At 38.5% G+C, this 12,958-nt stretch overlaps 1 protein-coding gene across 1 annotated transcript; it reads left to right on the top strand.

The window, feature by feature from the left end:
* Positions 1–705: 705 nt before the first annotated feature.
* Positions 706–12,711, top strand: LOC311265819 (tumor necrosis factor receptor superfamily member 1A). Its single transcript, XM_084367840.1, has 10 exons — positions 706–861; positions 2,177–2,261; positions 2,369–2,503; positions 3,671–3,829; positions 3,942–3,972; positions 4,608–4,765; positions 5,022–5,192; positions 5,883–5,920; positions 6,200–6,308; positions 10,587–12,711. The coding sequence occupies exons 1-10, from the start codon at positions 787–789 to the stop codon at positions 10,889–10,891; spliced, it is 1,266 nt and encodes a 421-aa protein (XP_084223966.1). The 5' UTR covers positions 706–786; the 3' UTR covers positions 10,892–12,711.
* Positions 12,712–12,958: the final 247 nt, after the last annotated feature.

Genomic DNA, 12,958 nt, shown 5'->3' with positions numbered 1-12,958 from the left:
TGACGCCAGTCAGTGTTGTTGACAAGTCTGTCCTGACCTGACCGTTTTAACAGGAAAGACATGAATATGCCGAATCAAATAACACTCTCCTTCTGTTTCATGGGGACTTTAAATGAGGAAAGTGAGTGAAAATTCCTTCATCCATTAATCCGGATTCCCACCAAATGTTATTGGGATTATACCCTGGGCTGAGACCCATCCTCCATCCAAATTGGGTGGAAATCTGTTGAGTATTTTTTTGCGTTATCCTGCTGACAGACCAACAGACAAATGTACGAAGCCACTAATGTACCTACTATATCCAGTGTCCCTGCCTGCCTTCCCCTTAGACACAACCACCAACACTACCACCCACTGTATCCAGCTCATGAATTAGTCCCATTTATGTCACTAGACCGTCTGTCTGAACCACATTATTATCAGAGTGGAATGATATGAAACGATCAGACAGACGGACTCATGGTGACGTTGCCACCAGTAGTCGTGTCACTGTATGTGTGTGTGTGTGTATGTGTGTGCGCGGGGGGGGGAGGGTGTGATCTCACAGAATTTCCTGTTTCTCGCACCACTTCTCTGAAGACTCCAAATAACTGACAATTCGATCGACAAATACGCAAAAACACACACACACACAGACAGACAGACTTCCTTAAACGTTTTTTTGACTCAGCTTTAAAGGAAATCCACAGATGGCTTGAAGTCAGATTGCCTCATCCTGTTGGTGACTTCAGTGGTGCCTTCGCCTGGCGATATATTTTGATTGCCCGTCATTGTTTTTTCCAATGAATGAAATTAACACTCACCTTAAGTTGGGTGATTAACTTCCTCGCTGTCACATCTTCCAACATGGATTTTCTCTTGGTGAGTTTCATTTAAGATGTCGCGTTTGTTTCAGGGATGCTTTCACTTAGTTTCTGTGTGTGGTTTCTTTAATATCATCTCTCATGTGGTAACAGAATCTCTGTCATAGTAAGTAACCAAACAAACATACAGTATGTCTCATTTCTCATCTCTCATTTGCGAGACATGGTTGGATTGTTTTCATTTTAGATGCTTAATATTTTTTAGAAACTTGTTCTCTGTATGTTTCATGGGTGACTGGATCACATTGAGCATCGGCCACTCTAGAGGCTGAAATGCCACCAACTATGTTGAGTACTGTGCGAGAGACATACAGTTTGTAAATACAATCTCAATGTTGTGGTTTCAGTTTTAAGAGTTAGGATTAAGACATAACTTGTTGGTTCTTATTTTCTTCTAATAGATTTGATTGAATGTCTACTTATGATCATTTATGTTATTCTTTGATATACAGATTATTTTCTCGATTAAACTTGATTTGTAGAATGTCAGTGACCAGCATTCCCAGAGTCAAGGGTGACATCTTCAGATGTGTTGCTTTGTCCCATAATCGTTTTAAGATATGACACTGAGCTGTGGCTACTCCTTTCTTTTGTTGCTGGCTAACAGATTTAACTCTGTAAAAACGGTGATTTTTCCAAGATTTTTGTTTCAGTCAATACCAATACTTATACCAATGTCATTGTTCAAAGAGGTAATTAACATGACATATGAAATTAAAAGTTGGTCCAAAGTTGGAGCGTTTTTTTGGAAGGCAGAAGGAAGATGGAGGGTCTGCATTATTGGGCAGCCAACATCCGTGAGCTGGTGTTTTGTGTCCATGGGGGGGTGGCTGAAGAAATCAGTATTATGTGCCCTGCTGCCACTGACGTTGTCTGTGGGGCTCTTAAGATCTTGGGCCTGTCTAGGATTCATTTGAACTGTGAGCTGCTCTTTGTCAAAGCTAACATTTCTGATTAATTTCTCTTTCCTGGCTCCCTCATTGTGTCAGCTATCAAACTGTGGTTTAGAAAAGGTGTGTGTGACCTGTGTTTTTGAGGCACAGTGTGGCAGAGTTATTGATCCCAACCCTCTGAAGGCCACATTCAAATTATAACCTGAAAATTTTATGAAATATTTGAATATACGTACACATATATTTGAAGCTTGATATCAAAGGTGTATTAAAATTATAAAGGAGAAGATGTTGTATTGAACCATGTTTCTGGTACATTTGTCCTTTTGTAATGGCAGCTGTGGTGTCAAAGTGTCAGGCCTGTTGATATGTGAGCATCTTCCTCCATCTCAGATCATCAAACCTCGTCTTTTGTTTCAGGTTTTACCACTGATACTTGCTGTCCTTTCCACTGGCCAGAGTAACGCTGAGGTGACCAGTTCATGTCATTCAAAGTGCCCAGCTGGTGAGTTATAACAAGGAAATGTCAGTGTTGGCCTTGTGTTGTGCAGTTACAGAGGGATTATTACATGTTAACTCATTCTCTTTCTCCTTGTCTCTACTGTTTCCCAGGATATCATAAAGTTGAAGATAAAGATGAAGATAAATGTGCGAATAATCAGTATAGATGTGAAAAATGTGAAAATAACACATTCACAGCAGTACCAAACATTATACTGAAATGCATTAGGTGTCGCTCCTGTGGACGTAAGTATCTTGTTCAAATACAACCCAGTTACCAGAATAAATTTTAGCGTTGATATGTTTCTACAAACCACGGATATGTTGAAACTTTACGTATCTATTTCATGTTGTGACAATGCTGTTGTTCGAGGTCTGGTTAGGTTTAGGCACAAAGAACAGTGGGTTAAGGTTAGGAAAAAAGTTTTGGCTTAAAATACCTGGTTTTGTTGCCACAAACTTTGCTGGAAAATGTTGTCTCATTAAACATTTTGTTTTGTTTCTACTTGAACACATAAATTAAACAGTGGTTTCAAAAGGTCTCTACCTTGGCAGCTGTCACTCTTAGCTTTCATGCAATCACCATGATACTTATAAAATGCACTATTTAAAGTTTTTCCTCACTCGAATTGAGGGTCTAAGGACAGAAAATCCTACTGTAGGCTTTACAGTTTTTAAAGCCTACTGAGGCAATGTGATTGTGAGTTTGGTCTATATAAATAAAGTTGATTTGATTTGTTTGGTTTGAGGAAACTTACATTGCCAACATTTTTTTCTGGTGACTGAGCTGTCGATATCATTATTTGGGTGGGATGATAGAAACTAATTACTGTAAGTAAATAATTATTACTGTCAGCTTGTAGGATATTGTGTAAGCTTTGAAATTTGACCAAAATAATAAAATGAATTGACATTTTCTTGCTACTTAAATTAAAATATCATGTTTTTTGTTGCAGTTAACATTCACCTCTCTTCATGAGAAGATTAATTATCAGGTTAATATCAGGTTAATTCCAGATTAACTCCAGGTTTACTTCAATTTAACTTCAGGTCAACTTTATCTAAACACCAGGTTAACTCCATCCTAACTTTAGGTTAACTCCAGAGTAGCTTAATCTGAACCCCAGGCTAACTTTATTTTAACTACAGGTTAACTTTAGTTTAACTTCAGGTTAACTTCAGGTTAACTCCATCATAACTCCAGGTTAACTCCAGGTTAACTTCAGGTCAACTTCAGGTTAACTTAATCTGAATTTACTGATGCAATGTGAATATTTCATTATTTTATTTTTTTATCAATGATTTATTTAATAATTTCCCCTTTTTTGTACAGCATGAAATTGTGTAGTCAGTTGAGGACTTTGAGCTAATGCTGTGCTGAAACAGAAACACTGTGTTTTGATTTCCCCTCAGATTATGAGATGGAAATACAGCCCTGTTTACCTGATAGTGATGTGAAATGTGACTGTAGAACGGGCTTCTACAGTAAAAGCGTCGACAGAAAGGATTGCCAGCCGTGCCCCCATAAACATCACAATGGTGGAGGTAGATCAAATCAAGTTAAACGCCGAGGTTGGTATTTACAACTGTCATTTTGATAAATTTGACAATTTTTGTTAAACACCCACAATAGAAAGTCCCAGAGATATTGAGTTCTCACCATCACCCTCATATTTTCTTTTAGGGGCTGTCGATGACTTCGAGAGGTGGCAAAGGTGGGAGATCTTATAATATGAGAGATGGATTTTTTAGCTTTTTTAGAAATCAGAAAAAATACATCTGCATACCGTGGGAAAGTATTAATTTTTAATTACAGTATGTTTTGCCTTTAAGTAATTATTTAAGTGTCTGATATATTATCATCACTATCTCTTTATCTTTCTACTTTTCTTAGCTGCTATATTTACCTATTTCTGCGTAATCCTTTAGGTGATAATTGCCTCCTTTTTGGTTAATTTTATTAATTTTATATTGATGTAAAGGTGATGAGAAGTAGATTCGATATGTTTTTCATATAATATTTGTTTCTATTTCTTTTTAAAAGGCTCCTCTATGATCTGATCTCTTTAGTATGGGATCAGCTTGATTTTGAATGATGCAGAGTAATGATTGTGTTTGTGTGAAACGTAGTGGATTAATCTGGTGGTCTATCTGAAAAATAAAATGCAATAATTCAGACAATTGATTCCAGTTAGTATGAACAAGAGGAATGATTACAACGAGCAAAAACTGTTCAATCTTCATATGTGTATCATTGTTTTAAACCTGAACCTGAACCTGCCCTTAAATATATGGATAAATATATTGTCAGATTCCACTGTAGTAAATATTAGTCTCTCCTTTTTTTCAGATGTTTGAAAGAACCTGACTGCCAGAGGAAATGTACAATTCCAAATCCAACTACAACCTCCTGTGAAATTTCTTCTGCAACTACAACGACAGCTTCAGCTATAAGCACTTCAACTTCAAACAGCACGAATCCTGTCAAAACTCCAGTTCCACCTCCCTGTTAGTTCTAAATATTTACTATAAATATGTACTTTAACAAGTAAAATGACTTAATAACTCACTGGTCTCTGGTTTTCTAGTTAATAACTCATATGCCCTTTACACTGATATTTTATTAAGTATAACACCGCCTGATTGTTTCCCTTTGTGCTACTGCACCATGTGTGGTTATCTGGCAGATCACTCAAGTTTACAATAAGTAAAGAACTGATGATGGTGGTGGGATGATGTCAGTGTTTATTTTTTCTGTCCACAGCAGTGTACCCATCAGTCTGGCTGTTTATTGCGGTGCTTGTGGCGATATTTCTGGCACTCTCTTTGCTCCTGCTGCTCTTCACCAGGAACCCAATCCGATACCCAGACAGTTGTCCCTGCTGGAGTGTGAACAAAGCTCTGGAGCCGCCCGTCGAGGATCCCATATTCAGCGGTACACACAACCCAAAGATATTCAGTCTAAAGTCATGGAGACAAAAATACAGCTGAAAATATTCACATTTAAATTAAAAGAAGCTGGAATGAGTGAAGTTTGACTTTTTTTGTTAAAAATTATTCAAACTGATTAATCAATTTAATAGTTGAAAACTGATCAATTAATTGTGCAGCTTTACTGTTCTTAAATACAGTATTTGGGTACTTCAACCCCTACCTCACTATATCTCAGAGGCACATATTGTACTTTTTTACCCTTCCACATTTATTTGACAGCTTCAATTACAGCTTACTTTTATGATGAATATTTTACATACTACCCAAAAGTACATACTACATTTACTTCAGTAAAGTGACATGAGTGACTACATACTGGTGCTTAATGAATCAAAACTCCAGCCTTTTCTATATAAATATACTGAATCTATAAAACTAATTAAATATCTTAAATATTTAAAATCTTGTGTAGTTTCTTTTGTAAATACACATCAGGTGACACAAAACAACCAAAAATAAACCCTCATGTATGATTCCCAAAGTTTATTTATTGCCTCAGAAAGTATCTCTATGGTATTAGACAAAAAAAGTCCTTTCACAGAAATTCAACCTGAATTTCTCTTTTTAGAACGTGTTTTCTCGGCTGAACAAGCAGGAAGCTAACTGATAATATCTGCTTTCTTCCTAATAGACCAACGCAGTCATCAAGGCAGCAGCCCGACCACACTGGTTTGTACTCAGTTTCATGCATTTTGTGTTTTGCTGGAGATAGAGATCTAGATTGGATCTGTACTGTAGGTGGACGACCAAATGGTGAAGAGAAAAAGCCCAAACAAACACGTAAATGTAAATGTTGATAAAAGCAAAGGTGACACGCTGATGTAGCTATTTGTAGTTAAATTGATTTGAATTTAAGGCTGTAATAAATTATTAAGGTGATTTGTTGTCTTTAACAAGTTGGTTGCAACAAAGATTTTTATCTCCTCTTTCTTGTTTGTCCTTTTAAAGATATTAAACATATCAGAAGAAACTCCCATGATGCCTCTCAGTCAGAGTCCAGCCCCATCAGAATATCCAGCCCACATCGGCCGCGTACTGCTGGACACTGAACACAAAGGTAAGAGATGGCAGCTGAGATGCACAGCCTGTATTTACTATATTATGTTTGACATCTTTGTTTCGCCCTTCCATTGGTGCAGGAGGTGAATTTCTTTGTTAATATTTTGTCTGATAACACATTTCAGCAGTAGAATACAGGAGAAAGAGGCGGTTGTACTACTTGCATTGTCGTATAAAACAAAGTGAGATATGGCTTGTTAAAAAAGGCCAACAACAGACCGACCTATTTATTATCAAAAGTGCTCACTAACATAATATTGAACCTAAAAAGTATCACTTCACACTTAAAAATGAAAGCCAATCATCATCTCATCATGATATCTACTACTACTACTACTCCTAATAACACCGCAAACAGCACCACAGCATAATAACAGAGAAAGGAAACATGTATGAGAGGCAGCTCAGCGGTGTTATGATCTATTCTGAATCAAGCAGTGATGAAATCCCACCCTATAAACAGTTTCGATATTGTGGTAAGATGTGCAGCCACTCACATGTTTACTTATCATTTCCTCATGAAAGTAAGAAACTGCTTTCTCTGCTTCTGTAAAAAAAAAAAAACACAACAAACAAACTTACAAAAAAAATGTGTGAAATAGGTCCACAGGATTGTCATGAGTGTGAAACTGGGTTTTAATGTGGGCTGAATCTGCACCAGAGCTACAGACAAACTAGTCATCTGAGGGACGGAGGGAAGAACTGTCTCAAACGCCTACTTGATAAAAAGAAGTAAGAGGGGGAGTTACAATATAAATTTAGCTTAGATCTCAAAAAGCCAGTTTAAAGGTGCAATATGTAAGACTTGGCCACCTGTCAAATTACTACAGCAAGAAAAAAGTGGGCAGCATGTCACCGTTAGTAACCGCTAACTGCTGCTAACCGTAGCTGCCGTTAGTTAGTAAACTCAGTTAACCATGCAGCTAGTGGTCGTATTAGTTGACTCTAATTAGCAAACTTGGAGCTCGGAGCAGCGGGGGAGAGTTGCTGTTGTTACTATCAGACTGTCACCTCTTGAGGTATAAAGTGGCAAATCTTTGAAAGATACAGATCAGATACATCCGTTTAAGGGAATAGTGCATTAAAATGTCTGGTGTCATATCTTACACGGAATTAGTCACAAACATCTTGTGATTTTTATCAGCTCTTTGTATGACGCTGCTGTTGTCACCAGCACAAAAACACAAGAACAAATCTTTTACCATAATAACTTTGTTTCCTTCTGCACCACAGAGATATTTTTGTTTACTGGCCAAAGTCACGTAGTCACTGCGGCGAAGCTTTGAGACTCCCTGCAAATTTTATTTAGAAATTAAATAAAGGTGCTTTAAGGAGCAGTGTGTTTGATTTTTTGAAAGGTGTATAATTGTTTAACTACTAACTACATATTGTATGAAGCTAAATGAAGTTATGATAAATAATATACAGTACACATTATTAAGCTTTTTTATGTTAGAATTTGGATTATTTAAAATTAATTGTCAGAAGGTTCAAACAGGTCTAAGCACCACACATTGGCCTTTAGAGCTCCCATTATCGACATGTCATCGTACTTGGGAACAGTGTGAAGCAGAAGCTCTGACACTTCTTTGATAAAACCTGGAGAAAAGGAGGGGCTGAGTTGGGAAATCAGGAACTTATTTGTATGTATGCTTGCACACACAAAGTCTATCTGGTTTTCTGGTCGCTAGTCATCATGCCACTCATGCCAAATGTCTTGTGAAGAAGAGAAACAAAAAAATGTCATGGTGACACTTCACCGCCATCTGATTACTGTTGCGGTATACTGTCTTCAGCTGCAGCGTCTTCACACTCAGAGCAGCAGCCTTTTCATCTACACTTGTTCAGCACGCTTACTTATCACTGATCAGCCATTTGGACCACAGTGTGGAGGTGGAAACTGGGAAACAGGACGCCCTCACTCTTTCGCATCAGTCAGCAATTCAACATGAGGGGAAATGGCAAATCAGATAATGAGTGCATGTCGACTAAACTGCGAACTATTTGCATCCTAGTACACCATGTTTGAACTGGAGTTCACAAAGACTTTCCACTGTCTTTTTCACCTTTCACTTGCTCATTCTGAGAATCCATTTGACTTGATTAGTTTCGCATATTTTTAAAAACAAATGACAGTAGATCAATGCTTCACTATCAGGCAACTAGTGAATTCAATCATTCACTAGTTGCCTGATACTGCCCTGTGTTGCCAGGCTTACGTCTGAAACCTAAAATATAACTGCTCTTCCTGGCGTTTGTGATGTCATGTTGTAGTGTCTGCCATGTTTGGCTGAGCTGAAAACCCCCTCGTGGTCGTAGTGTTCCAAGCATTATGGTTGTCTGGTTATTGTCTGTAAGGTAAAGGTTGGTAGTTGTCTGCTTGACTTGTACTGTACATTGTGTGCCGGGGATTTTTATCAGGTGGACGCATCATAACAAACCTGCATCCAAGTGACGTAATACTTGGTGTTATCGACTGTCCTGTTTCCTGTGTTGTTCCATCTCATATTGAGTGTAGAGGTGCAATGATTCATCAATTAATTAATTAGTTGTCGACTATTATATAATCACCAACTATTTTGATGACTAATTAATTGGTTTGAGTATTTGTAGTATACAAAATTCTCCTCTTCGACAGTAAACTAAATATATTTGGGTTGTGGACAAATCAGTACATTTGAGGACGTCATCTTGGGCTGAAAACACTGATCGACATTTTCCTCTATTTTATAGACCAAACAAGTCGTAATAAGAAAATAAAATAGGATAAGAGAAGACAGTGCTAAAGAAGATAGCAGAAATTATTGTTACTAAAAAAGGCATCAAAAGGCTTATCAACACTTAAATTTTCACAAAATGCAATAAAAAACACAACTAAATAAATATAAAAATAGTCTGCATGCGTTTACACATACAGTTATCTGGAACAGATCTAGCTCAATGTCCAGGTTGAAAGTGACGTCGCTGAGTAGAAATCTTGAGTCTTCCCACAGGTAGCAGTAGAGCAGCTGTTATTTTCCACATGTGATTCAGACTTAATTCTCCTCTTTAAAAAAATCCCCACCGAAAATCATCTCAGGATGACGCTGCTGTTATTCTGTATTTCCTTGATGTCAACCGATCCCCTGGAAAGACCAAAACCAGCAATGTGTCAGTCCTTTTCTTAGTTCTTTCCCCCTGGTAGTGTTGGGTTCCTGCCCACTCAGATCCAGTGGTTGCTCCTGAAGATGTTAACCTCAAAAATCAAATTAGCACAAATATTTAGTTTTACTTTTAATAGTTTTAAAAGACTATTTCCCTATAACAGCTGGGCACAGTTATTCTCAAGAAATGTTGCACAAACCGTCGGATGAATAAGTGAACAATGACTAATTGAGGAACATGTCAGCAAATTCTTCAGTGTGGCTCTTTTGTGTGTTTTCTGGATAACTATGATGATAAGAAAAACAAAGATGGACGTCATACTTGTCCTTTAATTAAATACTTGGTGTTACCCCTCAACCTAATAACCTAATAAATGTAAACTAAGTACGTTAATGCAAAACTACAGATAGGTTAAAAGCCTTGTTGAGTGTAATAACACCACCTCCATCCCCTCCACCTCCTGACGTGAATGTCAACTAATAAGCATTTAATGCTGACGTGATATGTCACATTTGCAACAAATGTCAACCATGGGCGTATCTTTGGTTTGCAGATATGTTTACTGCTAACAATATATCCTGGCAACTGGACTGTACCTCTAGAAGTTAAGGCAACTAGAGGGAAGATGAAACCTTTGACAGGTGACCAAATGAAACACACAGCTACCTTGTGTAAAATTACAGATTTCTATAGTTTTGAACACAGTGCTCCATGATGACGAGAAGAGCTGGTGTGCTAAAGGGTGACGTGATAGTACAGAAATCAACAAAATAACAAAGGTCTAGTTATTCTTAGACATTTTAATGTGGATATGTTATATATTATGCCTTTAAGAGCACCTGAACCTTTTCGCATTGAATCTCGTAATGAATCTTACATGATTTGCCTAAGTGCCTCTGCACTGTTTCTGTATCTTGCTTTAGTTTAGCTTGAATCTGGTTTACAGGTGGCCAAGAAACAAGCCAAAAACATAACATTCAACCGTACATTGAATCATAAATGGAAAAATGAGACATTTGAAAGCACAAAGCAGTTTAATCTGAATGTGGTTATCATCACTTGATCTTTTCCACCACATAGTTCTGCTTTTACACATCCATTGTCCTCTGACTGCCTGCCTCTCTCCCTCCAGCTGCCCGACAAGAGGAGCCATTGGAGCACTGGCCGGCCATAGTCCTCTATGCGATTATCAAGGAGGTGCCTTTGCGTCGGTGGAAGGAGTTCTTGCGTCTGCTCTCCGTGGCTGACCAGCAGCTGGAGCGGGTGGAGCTGGAGGCCGGTTTGGGTCTGGGCTCCATGGAGAGGCAGTACCAGATGCTGAGGCTGTGGAGCCAACGCTCCACCTCGAGCCTGAACGATGTCTTCTCTGCCTTGCACTACATGGATTTATCTGGCTGTGCTCAGCTGCTGCAGGAGAGCCTGGAGAAGCTGCAGTGAAGACCTGAACTGAAGCAAGGTTGCACAGACCATGGGGCAATGCAGGACACCTAAGGCTACACCTCGAAACACAAGTACCACACTATCATACAACGGGAAGCTGTGCTTCAGCCTTGGATGCCAGAAACTAAAATTACCTGGAAAGGATGTCTCTAACTGTAGCTTCTACATGGTGTAACCACAGACTGCAATTGGGCCACAAATGACTCATAATACAGATGTACATTACCGTAAATGTCATCATGGAGCACTGTGGAGATCCTGATAGGCCCAACTACAATTGGAATATTTCCTCTTTTCTTTTAATGGGTCAGTATTGTCAAATACACTCAAGGCAAGTGTATAATATTTCCTCTCTTCAGTATTTTATTGACATGAACTTTATTTACCTCCAAACACATGAAATGCAGAATGTGCATCTAGAAAATACTGAATTTGTTGCAGTGAAGTCAGCTGTGGAACTGGAGCTTGGATTATTGAGTGATTTCCTCAAAAGCATGTGAACACAGCTTGTTTAACAAGGACACTGTGGTCTGTTAACGCTCAGGCAGAACTCTAGTAATATATAAAAATATTCTTTAAATAAGGAAGGGGAATCCCCTTCCATTTGCTTTACTTTCAAAACATCCTTTAGCCCGCCAGACCTTCTTGTGTGGCATTTCTTAAAGGCCAACAGTAGAGGGTTGTGGTTTTACAGCACAGTGATGAAATTCAAATGAATGTGTATGTGTGTGTAGAATATGCAGGAAGTGGTGAAGAGGAAGAAAAACTTGTTTGAATTCTAAAGAAATTGGTGCTCATAAAAAAACTGTTCTTCTTCTTCTTCTTGAGAATTTAAACTGTGTAAACATGTCAGTGTACAGCTATGATGTGTGAGCAGTGCTGCTGTGGATCATTTCACCACATCTGACATTTGCTTCATTTTTTGGACATGAAAGCCATGTGGTACAACAATTCAGCCACTGGTTCTTAATGCACACCCTCACAAGGGAAACAACTGAAATCCCCCAAGGAGGTCAGGTTGTCAGTTTCTTGCAAATAAATGGTGTCAGTATTCAGTAGGCTGGGTGTTTCCTCACCACACATATTCCATCCAAACTGATGGTTTCCTGTAGTGAGGCTGGGGTATCTCACTTTGAGAGTTTTATGTGTCACTTCACTTACTGACGGTTAAGAAGTTGGACTTTCCAATTAGTGGACTTTATAATGAGTTTTTTTAATATGAATCTAGGTCTGTTGTTTTGTCTTTGGGCCTTGAGACGTGTGTGTGTGTGTATATAACTTATAATTATTGTTTTTCATTTTCTGAAACTACTTATGCATATTTTCATATTTTAGTGAAATCAATGAGTGAATTTTCATAATCACACATAGTTTAAAAGGGTGACAGGAGTCACCTATGAAACAATTGTACTGTAACTGTAAGACACTGTACTGTAAGAGCCTTAGAAGTTGTTCAGACCCGGTATCAACATATGTCCTGAGTGATCCAATCACAAGAGGACAGCTGTGTACAGTTGTGAACACAACCCGAAGATACATTGAGAACACTTCAGACAACATTCAGAGATGGTCTGCGACAGTGTGTACACTCATGTGTTCTGGGCCACACTGGAGGACCATCTACTCAACTGACTTCCTCCGACACAACAAGGAGAAGCCACAACAACAATCATAATGGATTACACACTTTGATGTAGTTCGCTGTAATGTAAATGACCTTTTGGGGCTCTCTTTACCTGCCACTGTTAGCCCTGGATGTTTGTGATCACAGTCTGTTTTAACTGATCTATATGTCCCCAGAATCCCTTAATAAATCATGTGATTCTGAAAACTGTTAAGTGATGTGAAACTTTACACAGTATGTCATGAATAACATTTCCTGGCCACCAGGTGGGAGTGTTGGCTGAGTGTTTGAACAGCAGCAGCTGGTGTGCAGTTCTGAGCTCAGGACCCCATACAAAGAAAATGTATGCAGGGTGCTTGAGGAGCTTTTATTCTTGAGGTGGATTAGACCAATCTCATGAATTGCAAATTCTGGTTCAGCACAAAGAACAGCTGTCCTAC

This window comes from Pagrus pagrus (genome assembly GCF_965226575.1).
Source record: "Pagrus pagrus genome assembly, chromosome: 11".
Taxonomy (NCBI): domain Eukaryota; kingdom Metazoa; phylum Chordata; class Actinopteri; order Spariformes; family Sparidae; genus Pagrus; species Pagrus pagrus.
The sequence above is the reverse complement of the archived record's forward strand: the minus strand, read 5'-3'. Positions and strand labels throughout refer to the sequence as shown.